This window comes from Myotis yumanensis, unplaced genomic scaffold (assembly GCF_028538775.1).
Source record: "Myotis yumanensis isolate MYYU_CA2020_CCGP unplaced genomic scaffold, mMyoYum1.0.hap1 SCAF_4, whole genome shotgun sequence".
NCBI classification, from domain to species: Eukaryota; Metazoa; Chordata; class Mammalia; order Chiroptera; family Vespertilionidae; genus Myotis; species Myotis yumanensis.
Window position 1 is genome coordinate 54878555 of NW_027223755.1, and position 14045 is coordinate 54892599.

At 37.8% G+C, this 14045-nt stretch overlaps 1 protein-coding gene across 1 annotated transcript in view; it reads left to right on the forward strand.

The window, feature by feature from the left end:
* Positions 1-13558, forward strand: part of ERAP2 (endoplasmic reticulum aminopeptidase 2) — a 39107-nt gene extending 25549 nt beyond the window's left edge. The window contains exons 14-19 of the mRNA XM_070412372.1: positions 4084-4240; positions 4720-4904; positions 7974-8135; positions 8623-8763; positions 10784-10865; positions 11914-13558. Of these exons, the coding sequence (XP_070268473.1) occupies positions 4084-4240; positions 4720-4904; positions 7974-8135; positions 8623-8763; positions 10784-10865; positions 11914-12057 (871 nt within the window). The 3' untranslated portion in view covers positions 12058-13558. The remainder of the gene's footprint in view (positions 1-4083; positions 4241-4719; positions 4905-7973; positions 8136-8622; positions 8764-10783; positions 10866-11913) is intronic.
* Positions 13559-14045: the final 487 nt, after the last annotated feature.

Here is a 14045-nt window from a genome sequence, read left to right on the forward strand (position 1 = left end):
TTTAAAATTCGTTTATGCCAGTAGCTTGCTATTTCACCAAATACCTATGTAATCTGCAGGACAAAAAGTATAAATATAGTCTTAACCTTTACAATTGTAAATGAGATTTTAGTTTAGTACAATAATCCATTCATTACTTTGCCCAATTAGAGAAATCAATGTAAAATTGTAAGGGAAATAAAGGAAGAATTGGCTTCTTATGTTTATTTCTCTTTAGACTTTCCTGGAATGACAAAGTACTTCTTTTCCTTTCCCATTTATCCTCCACGAATAATATGTAGAAAAAATCAGATCATAAGATGGCCAATGGGAAACAAATGTAGGGATCAGGTGAAGTGTTGTGCATTGTAACTTTTCCTATTCTGAGAATTACTCATTTTACTGTGTGACATATTATTTCCTTTCAGATGTTTATTTAGGTCAACTTGAGTAAAAACAACCAGCAGGACATTTCTCAGAAAAAGCTTCTCCTCCATACAACTGACCTGCTGAGTTAGAAAAGAGAGAGGACTGAGTGCTCAATCCTCAGCCCCATGGGTCTCAGGAACATCACAGCATCATAGCACATCGAAGGCTAGGATTAGAAGAAAGCACCATCCTTCATTTGAGTAGATACATAACAGACTAGTAGGCTATTTCTTGTTAGTTGAAGGTTTGTCTGCTCAAAGGAGAGACTCACAGGTTGCGTAAAAGTAGATTAAAAATTTAAGACTAGAAAGGATGAAGAATATTGACAATTCAGCAAATGAAGGCCGATCTTTCCATTAGTAGCTAAGTCTTTTGTGCTGTTTCTAACCTAAGATGTTTGGGTAGCCTAAATTTAGCAGAAAGAACACTATAGTTACTGATGCATCAATGGAGAAGCAATGATCTTTTCTTCACTAAATGAACAGGTTAATGAAGTTAATTTAAGAGTACAAATTTTGGTTTAAAGCAGACGAATTCAAGTACTACCTTCTCACTTATTGTTTAACATGATCAAGTTATTTAACTGTGTTAAGCCTAAATTTTCTAGTCTTTAAAACATTCCTAGTCTTTAAAACTCCAGATTTAAGTAATAATATCTATTGCACAGGTATTTTGAAGATTGCATACAATAAGGCAGATAAAACACCAAGCACAGTACCTGCCCAATAAATGTCAGCTGTTAGCATTATTAGTGTTATCTAATATACATTGTTTAAAAGATCATGTATTGAATAGGAAGAGGAGGTGACAGCATAGAAAAATGCATTTCAAATAATGTGAAGTTGAAAAAATGCATTTAAAATATGTGTTTGTGTATTGTTATGCTTTTAACTACATAGGAAAAAAATAAGCTAAATGTGGAGAGAGAAAAAAAAAAAAAAACACTCAGAAGGATATATTCCAGTGCAGTTATTAAATGTGTAGGGCAGTGAAATTTTAAGTATTTCCCCCCTCTTCACTAATTTCCAATTATTTTGTAAATTTTTATATTACTTTTATAATAATAAAATTAATTGTATAAGGAGGCAATTTAAAACTCTCATAGTAAGTCTAAACATTGTTACTTGCTAGACTCCCTTGGTGATATATATCTCTTCCTTCCCTATTCTATGAAATATCTATTTAAGAGATAAAGGAAGTAATCAGTGATCACTTTTAGTTTGGAGACAAAATTTGACCCATGAATAGATATGTATTTTAATTGGATTTTCATACTTTATAAACATAATTTAAGACTTTGATCTCATCTGAGTTGAGTGGAATTAAAATGACAATTTTAATTTTCTTACAGAAAAACTATTTGTTTCTCTTAGCCCCACACCTTAAAAAAAAAATTGCCCCAAATTGCTTCCATAGGAATACGGTTGTATTTCCACAAAGATACCATTTAGCTGAAGCTATATACAATTAAGTAGATACAGATTTTTCCTGTTGGGTTGAAGTGTATGCTTATACATGTGTTTAATCTTTAAGGTAAACAAACATTCAGATAATGTTTTGTGCAGATGGTGAGGAACTGGATTTTTATTAAACAACTAGAGGCCCGGTGCATGCATTTGTGCACTCCGGGGTGGGGTGGAGGAACCGTGAGAGGTTGGCCGGTGGCTCCGAGGAGGGAGCCAGCCCTCAGACCCCTGGGAAAGGGGCCGCATCCACCGCCACCCACACGTTTCCTGTCCCAGCCCAGGCCTGAAGGCCCCAGGCAGGGTCCAGAGAGGAGGTGACAAACGCTGGGCTGGGGTGTGGAAGGAACAGACACCAGATGCTGACATCACCCTGCCATTGCATGGTTCCCCACCTCCCCCTCTCCTTCCTTCCTCATCACCTTGTTGCCACTATGGCAGGCAGGCGGCCTCTGGGGAAGGGAGAGGATGGGAGCGAGACAAACCCTTGTGTCAAGGGCTGACTTTCAATAGATCACAGAGAGGGAGCTGCTCTGCTATGTACGAAACCCTGACCCAGAAGCAGGTCTCTATGAATGGTTTAGCACCAGGGGCCAATGGGGGCTGGCCGGCTGAGGGGAGGTTCAGTGGGAGGTTGGCCGGCTGCGGGAGGTTGGCTGTGGGAGTGCACTGACCACTAGGGGGCAGCTCCTACATTGAGCATCTGCCCCTTGGTGGTCAGTGTGCATCATAGCAACTGGTCAACTGGTCTTCCAGTCATTCCAGTCATTTGGTCGTAAAGGTCACTTAGGCTTTTATATAGATAGATAGATAGATAGATAGATAGATAGATAGATATAGATATAGATATAGATATAGATATAGATTACCTTATAAAAAGAAAAGGAATCTCTTAAATGAATATTAAGATTAATTTTTTTTAATGTAGGCATATAAAAAGTTTTCTAATAATGATATTTGTCTTAGTGAAAAATAAAGTAGTCTTGGCCAAAAAGAAAAACAGGATTAATATAAAGTAGTTTTTTATGTGTTAAACATTCTTTATAAAACTGTGATCATAGAAAATAATAGCCAGTTTCTTTCTATTGCTAATGCTCAAGGGTATGAACTGCACTCTATATGATGATGCTTATATATGTGAAAAGGAATAATGACATTATGTGCATTTGTGTTTTATAAAATACAGCAGACTATATGGTCCAGCCCTCTGTCTTTAGACAAAAATTTGGGGAAACTTTCCATTAGTTTATTTAAAGCAGCATGTCAGAAGAGTGAAGTCACAACAGAAGTTGGTTCTCTTTAATTTCATTTCTTTCTAGTTTCAGTTCCCTCTTTTTAGATCAGAATTTAAAAATCTTAAAACCCAAAGGATGTAGGGCATTATGTTAATGAAAAATTCAACAGCCATTCTTTGTTCTGAAATCTTTTTTACCATCTCAAACTGTTTTGCCAAGTCTGGGAGTCTGATGCTGGCAAGAATAGGGTATAGACCCCGTGGGCACACAAGTCCTCTCAGAAACACAGGTGAGAACCACTTCACAGAAGTGCCATTGCAGTGATGTATTTCCTCATGGGAGAGACCCTACCACTTTGGTATTCAGAATAATAGTTTTGCAGTTGTTGTTTTTTTTTATCATTAAAAGAAAGTGTAGAAAAGTTATATAACTTTAGAATCTAAATAGATTATAATATAAGCTGGAAATACTTGTTTTGCAATAATAATTACTGCTTCTCTGTTAGGCTCTAGGAAGAACATCAAAAAAAGAAAAGTCCTGACACCCGTCCTCAAAGTTCCAAATTCACTTGGAGGAACAAGTTAAAGCCACAAATTAAACAATGAGAGAATGACATAACATATGAACACTTTGATATTATTTGGTACTAAATATTAATGTTAGCTAGTATTTATTTCATTTATAATGCTCCTACTATATGCTAAGCATTATTCTAAGTGCTTTCCATATATTAACTTATTTAATCCTTACAACAATAAAAGAAGATATTATTGTTCCCCCCATTGTATAAGGAAGGCAATTGAATCCCAGAAAGGTTAGGTAATTTTTCCAAGATCACACAGCTAGTGAGTGGCCCAGCTAGGATTTAAACCAAATGGACCGGCTATAATGAACTTCTGTTATGGCTCTCTATATCATGGTTAATATTAAGAACTGAAAGATATACGCAAACCACCAACATTTGTTTTATTTCTCAGTGCAGGAAGGTTGACCCTCGATAAAGCTCTCGACCTGACCCGCTATCTCCAACATGAAACAAGCAGCCTTGCACTCCTCAAAGGTCTGGGATACTTAGAATTGTTTTACCACACGATGGACAGAAGGAATATCTCAGATGTCACTGAAAACCTCAAGGTTTGTATTACGTTCGGAAAATTCATTAAGTAAATACACAGTGTCTGGAGGATCAGTGAGACTTGGTCTGTTTTGTGTGGACTCTTGGGGTTAAATTTTTGAGAAGCTGAAGACACTGGCTGATCGCACAGTTAACACCACAGTGCCTGATGGGTGGATGCCCCTTCTTTCTTGTCATCACCATTCTAAGAGTCATACCAGGATCATGAGCAAAACATCCCTCCTAAGGTGATTTTTATCTCATATCAACTGATAGTTCCCTCTCAAAGAGGAAATTAAATCATATTTTTAATGGAGAAACTAACTTTGTTTCTTAAACATGGTGATTTGGAGCCAGAAAAAAGAAAAGAGAAATATAAGTAGTTCTGTGTTTTGGGAAAGGTTCATGCAGATAGTTTAGCATTGAGCCTTTAGATGGGTCAGAGCTGTGTTAAGAACTAAATTTAGCCTCTCTGTAAACCACCCTGTGCTTTCTGCAGCGTTACCTTCTCCAGTATTTCAAGCCAGTGATTGACATGCAAAGCTGGAGCGACGAGGGCTCCGTCTGGGACAGCATGCTCCGCTCCACCCTGTTGAAGCTGGCCTGTGACCTGAACCATGCTCCTTGCATTCAGAAGGCAACTGACCTCTTCTCTCAGTGGATGGAATCCAGTGGGAAATTAAAGTAGATCTAGACTTCTGTCCTATTCTTTGTTTCTTCCACTTAAAAAATATATTTTGTTATTGATTTCAGAGAAGAAAGGAGAGGGAGAGAGAGAGAGAGAGACACATTAATAATGAGAGAGAATCAAGCCCCCCACCCCCCACCACTGGGGATGGAGCTCACAACCCAGGCATGTGCCCTGACTGGGAATCGAACCATAATCTCCTGGTTCATAAGTCAATGCTCAACCACTGAGCCATGCCAGCCAAGCCAGGTTGTCCCTTCCACTAATGTAAAAGTCTTTGATCATGCAGAACAATAGAGCTAAAACCTTTCAGTAAAGATAGAAAAAAACATGCTGGGAATTATATACTCTTGTTTCATGCTCTCACACAGTAAGTGGTCAATAGATTTTGTGGAAAGTGAGGTTTAAGTCTCTATAGGGGAGAGCAAAATAAACATTGACATGGCACCAGAAAAATAGCCAGACTGTGGAAGCAGAGGGACACCCATCTCCAAAAATGGTGCCCTTTAAAGATAAAAAGCAATGTAAAATGTATATGCAATTGAAACCTTAGTGATCATTTGAGGAAACTTGTGAAAGAAAAGGGGGGGGGGGGGTGCCTTTAAAAAATGTGTTTACTTCCTCATTAACCAGTACCACAGACCAAGCCTTGGCCCCAAGTTTCCACTTGGAAGGGAAACTAATGAATTGAGCCATTTAAAGAATGCACACGGTAGCAAAATTGATTCCATGGTTAGTAGAAATGAGAAAGATGCCCCGTGATCAAGTGGATTATATTGCACTTCAATTATATGGCTGCAACTCATAGGCACTAACAGACTCTGCCTGCGATCATTTCAATGCAAGCCTTGATTTCTGACCAACACATGATTTTATATTGTTATTGTTAAAACTCTGACTCTCGAGTTGGATGTTTTGAGAAATCAAATCTTTATGTAAATTAAAGGAGATTCATTTTTTAAAAAATAGAAGAAAAAAATTCACCATTTTAGTACCATGTAATGAAATGATGTCATTTTTTCCTGTATAAAATTGCTATGATATGCTATCATAACTTTTCTCCATGTAACTAAATCTCAGCAAGTTTTTGATATATTTTCTTGAATTATTCCTTTTTAAAAATATATTTTTTTATTGATTTCAGAAAGGAAGGGAGAGGGAGATAGAAACATCAATGATGAGAGAGAATCATTGATTGGCTGCCTCCTGCACGCCCCACACTGGGGATGGAGCCTGCAACCTGGGCATGTGCCCTGACCAGGAATCGAACCATGACCTCCTGGTTCATAGGTCAACACACAACCACTGAGCCAAGCCGGCTGGACAAATTATTCCTTAAAAAAAAAAAAAAAAAAGCAATTCCAGTTTTCTTCTTTTGAGACTTTTCTGCTCTTTATGATTTAATCCTAAAATCTTTAGCTCTTGGCCGAAACCGGTTTGGCTCAGTGTTCAGAGCGTCGGCCTGCGGACTGAAAGGTCCCAGGTTCGATTCCGGTCAAGGGCGTGTACCTGGGTTGCGGGCACATCCCCAGTGGGAGATGTGCAGGAGGCAGCTGGTCGATGTTTCTGACTCTCTATCTCTCTCCCTTCCTCTCTGTAAAATCTTTAGCTCTATTTTTCTCTTCTTTTTGATTGGTTGTTATGAGTAAGGCTAAAATGTAAGCATCCTGCTGCCCCATAACATAATAGAATACTATTGTGTTTATGCTAGGCATAAGAGGGATGACCTCACTCACAGTAACCCAGGTACAATAGATATGATGGTTCCACATGTTGAGTAGGATGCTATGCCTGTGAAAATATTCTGGGTAAAGCTCATTTATGCTTAGAATCAAGAACACATAATTAAATTTTGTAGGATTTGTTTCTTTGGGGTTTTTTTGCTAAACTTTAAGACCATTAGTATTAATCCTAATGACGAATTCCTCATATAGATTTATTTATTTATTTATTTATTCATTCATTCATGAATTAAAAATATAATACTTTGCATTTCACCTATGTGCCAGGCACTGCTGTAAGTGTTAAGGACAGAGTAGTGGACACAACTACTATGTGTCCTATCTACAAGGAACTTAAAATGTATTCATTACCAATTTTCATAAAATTATACAGACAAGTACACTAAAATCATAGCAATGTGGATTAGAATTTAATTACTTAATCTTTGTTTTATGATTCAAATGGCACTTGGGATATTTAAGTATGTCTAGTGGAAATTCCACAAGCATTAGAATCACAGGTTTAAAACCTATCTCCAAAATAGCTATTTATGTCACCTTTAAGCAAGCTATGTAACCTTTCTAAGCTTATTTCCACACTTTAAAAATTAGGATCACCATCTCACTGGGTAGCTTTGACAGTTATATAAAGTGTACAAAGACTAGTGTAATCCCTACTATATGGTTGCTGTGTGATAAATGCAAATTTCCAGCCTCATCCCAACATCTCTGTGTTGTGGTTTTTCCAAGCCATCACTATGAATATCAGATATTATTGATCTAACTATTTTTGGAATTAAAAACCATAGAATGAATTAAAGTTAAAACTAGTTAATATCCCATAGGATAATAAAACCCCAAAAGTATAGTGTCTTCTTTAGGTGGATAGAAAATAATATTATTGCATCTGATCACTTTTACAGAATCGTAAAATGACCCCCAAATAGGCCTATTAGAATACACTCTTAATGAGACTTCAAAGCAGCAAGTAATCATGTTTATAAAAATTATATAGCACCAATACAGGTTATTTAATGACAGCAGTATAAACCAGTGCTCTTATATTTCAGAAATCATCTCTTTATTTTATTCATTCCTCTGTGCAGGTTAAAATTTTATGATTATTTTTCCTGCTAACATTTTATTATCAGTAGGAAAGCACACATATAATCTGCAAAGTAAAATTACATAAAATAATTTTATAAAAGTTTGGCAGAAAAAAAGGTTTAGTATCCTAGTTACTGGGAATAAGTCAGGGGTGATTCTGTTATAGCAATTTTAAATCATAAGAAAAAATTTTCTTTCATAAAGCTTTTTTCTTTACCTTTGTGCTTAATATCGCAGTATCCCAACAGATGTTTTAAAGATTGTGTATTCCGTGGGTGCTCAGACAACACCAGGATGGAATTACCTTTTGGAGCAATATGAACTGTCAATGTCAGGTGCTGAAAAAAACAAAATTCTGTATGCATTGTCAACCAGCAAACACCAGGAAAAGTTAATGAAGTAAGTTCATTACTTTAACTAAGTTGTTAAAAGTAAACTGATACAAATTTAGTGAAGTCACTAAAATTTTAGCCACCAATTTCAAAGGCATATGTTAATTAAGTCAGGATTTTAATTGCTTTGATTTAAAAAAAACATATTGTCAAAATGTAGATAGCAAAATGTAGTTTTTAAACATGTGATTGATATAGTTTTACTTACAGAACGTTGGAGGAAAATTATTACAAAACTACATTCTTGTATATGAGATACTTCAATCTTATCAAAGTTATTTGAAATAATAAGTGAATAAAATTACTGCTAGAAAAAAGTAAAAGTTTAACTAGAACATTAAAAATGTTATCCAGTAGAGAATTTATTATTTTTTTGGTCAATTATTTTTTATCATGCTTCTTTCTCTCCTATTCTTTTAATATATTGGTAGTGTGAGTTAATTATCATTACATAACACATGCCATGAAAATTCATGTGGTTTTTATTTCTTTAGATTAATTGAACTAGGAATGGAAGGAAAGATTATCAAGACACAGGACTTGGCATCTCTTCTTCATGCAATTGCTAGAAGTCCAAAGGGACAGAAATTAGCCTGGAACTTTGTAAGAGAAAATTGGACCCATATCCTAAAAAAGTTGGTATTGGCTTATCTCCATTGTGTGTTCTTTCACCCCCCTGTCTCAGCTGCCTAACACCAATTGTAATCGAGTGTCCCCCAAAGCGTATAAATGATTCCATTTCACACAAATGGTTCAATGAAGTCTACTGGGTTTAAAACTAACTAGCACAAATTACTCTGTCCAGGTGTAAGGGAGAGGAATGAGCAGAAGGGAATGGGAAACAGATTTCTCTTATTCATCCCAGGCAAAGAATTGTTGGGAGCAAATACTAGTTGAGTTAAATCCAGTCATCAGCCTCATCCCCCAAACTCCTGGCTGTCGCACCAGCCCAGAGGACTTCAGTGAATCTGTATATTGTGCATCAAACATACTTGGCTTGCTTTTTGTTCTGGGGGAATTTTGATGAGAGCTAATCCCCACCCTCAGTTCATCTGTAAAGGCGGCGCAGCAGGGACTGTAGAGTGGCTGAAAGAAATCTGATTAGAAGTGTTTTGGATTGGTTCTGTGTCTATTCTGGGGCTTCAATTTTGGGGAGAACCAGAGCTCACTCCAGTATGCTCCTGGGCCTAACATATTCCCGGGGTAGAGGGACACACAGTAATAATTACATTTCATTGGAATGTACAGAATGGCATTGCTTTCTCTCACAACAAACCCCCTGCTAAGGTGCTCAGCCATTTCCTCATCCACATCCAAAATGTCACTTATGAAATACTGTGTGGAAAATACTCTGTATGAAAGAGCTGTGGAATTTTCTCTGTTTTAAGATAAACAGTGTCAGTTAGCGTCTCTGATGTCAGTTACCCCCAGTTCCTCTTATCTGTCATTTCTTAGCCATAAAAGACGCAGAGTCCTCACAGCTATGCGTAAGCAAAAAGCCCTTTTTTACACCCTTCTCACAGACCTTCAAGGGAGGGGTTGACAGCCACCTGAAACCAAACAGTTAGAAAATGCTGGGGGGAAAAAGTGTTTCCATAAAAACCCTACTGGAACCATTGGTTGGGTTGTTCGCATGACTGTCAGTTCCCTCCTGAAATGATCAGACTTGTTCTGCAATGCTGTAGATTTCCTTTGTAACTGGAAATTATTCTCCTGCCTGACCATGTGCAGAGCCTAGACTTGGAACCATTTCTTAGATGTATCTGTGCTCTGCTTTCCAGCATGAATCCCTTTGACCTGTGGTATGAATTCTCTGTATACGAGACCCGCTGAAGGATGCAGTCTGTGGCTGCAAATGAGAGCTCAACCAAGTAACATTGCCCTAATAAATACAATGTTTAAGCACAGTGGTATCCAAAAATGGGCTGGGGAAGTAAGATAATACATTGGAGTGCAAGAAGAAAATATTACCACATATATTATTTATTATGCCATTTAAATTTTATTTTTTTGGCCTTTGGTGCATCTAACTCATATATAAAATGTAATTTGGGAAGTTATTGGTCCAAGAACCTTTACTGATGGGGTGCATAGCCAAAAAAAAAATGTAGAGAATCCTGCTTTAAACATAAATTTAAATATAAGCATTGCTAATATGATAGTCATATTTCCTAAAATAGCTTTATCTACATTAAAACAAATTTTTATTGATTTTAGAGAGAGAGAAAGGGAGAGGGAGGGAGAGAGAGACAGAGAAACATTGATGTGAGAGTGAAACATCGATCAATTGTTTCCCACATGCCCACCCCCCGCGCCCCCTCCCACACACACACACTGGGGAATCGGCAACCTGGGTATGTATCCCGACCGGCAATTGAACCCGAGACTTTTCGGTATGCAGACGGCACTCCAACCAACTGAGCTACGCTATCCAGGACAGCTTTATCCACATTTTAATTTTATGGTCAAATTTGATAAATTTCATACTTTGGGGATTTTACTGGGTGAATATCAGTTATTCTTATGGTAATTAATACTGCCTATTGTAAGTATACAAGTTTATCATATAGCTATTAATGTTATACATTTAAAAAGTGTATGATATAATAAACATAAGGCCAGTATTTCTATTACTTAAATTGCTTTTGTTTTCAGATTTGGCTTGGGCTCATTTGATGTGAGAATAATCATCTCTGGCACAACGTCTCACTTTTCTTCCAAGGATGAGTTACAAGAGGTTTGTGACTATTGTTACCAATCTATATATGTAGAAGCCTAATATGCTAATTGTCCCTCCGACCATTTGACCATTTGACCAGTAGCTATGATGCACACTGACCACCAGGGGGCAGATGCTCTGACTGGTAGGTTAGCTTGCTGCTGGGGTCTAGCAGATCTGGACTGGGCAAGAGGGGTTGGGGTCCCTCCCTGGCCCTGATCATGCACCGGTGGGGTCCCTTGGCATGGTCGGCACCTTCTCACAATCCGGGACCCCTTGGGGGATGGCGGAGAGCCAGTTTTGGCCTGATCCCCGCAGGCCAGGCCAAGGGACCCCACTGATGCACGAATCCGTGCACCAGGCCTCTAGTTTAAAAATAAATGTCCAAGTGGTGGAATTGAAAGTAAACAGGTACAATCTTGTTTGGAGTTCTCATTTTATTAAAAGAAAATAATTTATTTTTCCAATGTCATGTAGCAAGTAAATGGAAGGCAAAGGACTAGAACCTAGAACCTTTTAAAATACATAGCATTCGAAATGAAAAGTACCCTTGAGAGATGAGTCCTTTTGTGTTATTTTGTTCATGATTGTATCATCATGAATGATTATATTGAAGTTTGAAAGAGTTCTTAAAGGTTTTTAACAACTCCTATTGTTGGCAATTCTACTTGTCTTTTTTTTTTTTAAAGCATTCTGGTGTTTTACATCTTCTTTCCACAATAAATCCTGAATTTATTTACACTTTAAGCAAACTCAGAATTCTAGAACTTAATCCAGCTCACTACAAACTCAATGACTTTAATCACAACTTTTTACTCACAGTGTGCTCACTTGTAAGATGAGGGTTTTATCATTCCTGTCTTTATTTATTGTTTGAAGATAAAGTGAAGTACTAACTATGCAAAAAAAAAAAAAAAGAAAGAAAGAAAGAAGAAGAAAATAACCTTTTAGAGATTGGCGAAGGAATACTTGCACCTGTGTCTGTATGATTCGCAAGCTGTTTGAAACCCTTTGGAAGAGAAAGTGTTTTTTAACCATGTTATTCTTTTCTTGCTTATTTTTTCAGGTGAAACTGTTCTTTGACTCTCTTAAAGCTCAAGGATTACATCTGGATATTTTTCAAACTGTTCTGGAAACCATATCCAAAAATATTAAGTGGCTGGAGAAGAATCTTCCCACTCTAAGGACTTGGCTACTGGCTAGGACTTAAATGGTCAATACAAAGAGCACATCAGATGCACATTACATCTGCATGAAATTGGCAAAGCTCAAGTCAGAGTTCCAGATATTTTGTCTAAGAAGCTTCAAGAAATCAGCCAGCACAGCTGCCTGTTCTAAGCTATGGTCCCTCGTGGACCAGTGTATGACACTGAAGGTAGGGTAAGGCCAGTTCAGTAGCCTTTTTAAAAGTAAACTTTCTGAATAATGAAGATATGGGGAGGTACAGATATAGACATATAGATATTCCTGTAATAGTTTAGCTGCAACACAAACTATCTACATTGCCTCACACTGTGCCACTCTTTTGCTACTTTGCTGCTTTTTAACCTTGCCTAGTATCCTGGAGTTTACCCAACCAGTTTACTTCCAGGGAAACACAGCCAATCCATGAAGTAAATCTCTCATTTGCATCCTGCTATCTCCCACTCTCCCTATTCTTGAACTTAGCCTGAGTAGTTTAATTATTACCATTTATGGAAAATTTGAATCAAATATAAAGCAAATATCAGGATAACAGAGACCCTGTCACCAAATCTCAGATTATTAGAAACGAGATGTCAGAGTTTATCCAGGAGGCCAGGAGGGCCTCTTGGCTTGAGCCTCACATTCACGAAGAGCCTCAGGATAACCTTTTGAGGTCATCTCCAAAGGAAGTAAAAACTATAGTCACAGAGATATAGGAGAGAAAGACTATACCACATCACTTTAATCCATACACTGTTGCATTTTTTATAAATCTTTTGAAAGTTGCAGAATTAAATTATATTGTATATATTTGGGTTAAATAGTGGTTTAATGTAAATATTTAAATGCATCATATTTTTGTAACCCAATTTTAGTATTTCTTCATGTTTTAAGGGAACCTCTTGATCTCTGAAATGCTTTTCTAAATGCTTCTCTTAATTGTTTGAATAAAATATTTGGAATAAAGATAACACCCCTTTACATCCAGGCAGTACATTTAATAAATTAATGATCCCACATATGAATCAGTTTGAGGTATAAATAAGTTATAAAAAGTTGTGAATAAATACACCAATGATTAATTTGTCTGAGTTATTAAGGGAAGCTGGGGTAATGGGCCTGGGGTCAGTTGGGGGTATTATCCAACCCCTTTTGAAGTGATATCATAAAGTCTATAACCTTTCTCCGTCAGAGACAGAAATACAGTTTGGATGGACCGTGGGCATGACCCAATACAGGTTTTGTTAAGATTGTTTTCAAATAATTTCTTAGAATCTTTGAAGCATCTTGACTATAGATTTGACCTGAGCAAAGAGCACATCAGATGCACATTACATCTGCATGAAATTGGCAAAGTTCAAGTCAGAGTTCCACCAAGGTTCAAGGTTCCACCACAATCTGTATAACCTCTTGGTGATATCCCTCTGGAATTATACAGACTTTTGCTTACGGAAACTGAAAAAGTAAAGACAAATGTTTTTTCCCACTACGACAATATATAAATTAAGTAGTGAAATGTATATGAGTTTTGGTAGAACTGTGCCATCAACATTTCCATAAATAATTAAAGTTCCTTCTTTTGTACAATACTTTATCTATATAATAAAAGACTAATATGCAAATAGACTGAACGGCGGAACAACTGAACAATCTAACAACTGGTTGCTATGATGTGTGCTGACCACCAGGGGGCGTGTGCAGAACATGGCGGGCATCGGCCATGGCGGGATGGTGTAGCAGGTGAATGGGGGCACCAGACCAAGGCGGGGCACTGGTCGCTGTCATCGGGGTGAGCCTCTGGTGATTAAATTCTTTGCTCCCGTGCTCCACGGTCCTGCCCGGTGCTTGCACCTGATGCTGGCACTGGCCCTGCTCGCACCCGCTGCCGGCGCCAGAGCTGCCGCTCGCACCCACTGCCAGTACCAGCCCTGCTCGCACCCGCAGCTGGCACCAGAGCCACCACTCGCACCTGCTGCCAGTGCCCGGTGCCAGTCCCAATCTCTTGGCGCCATC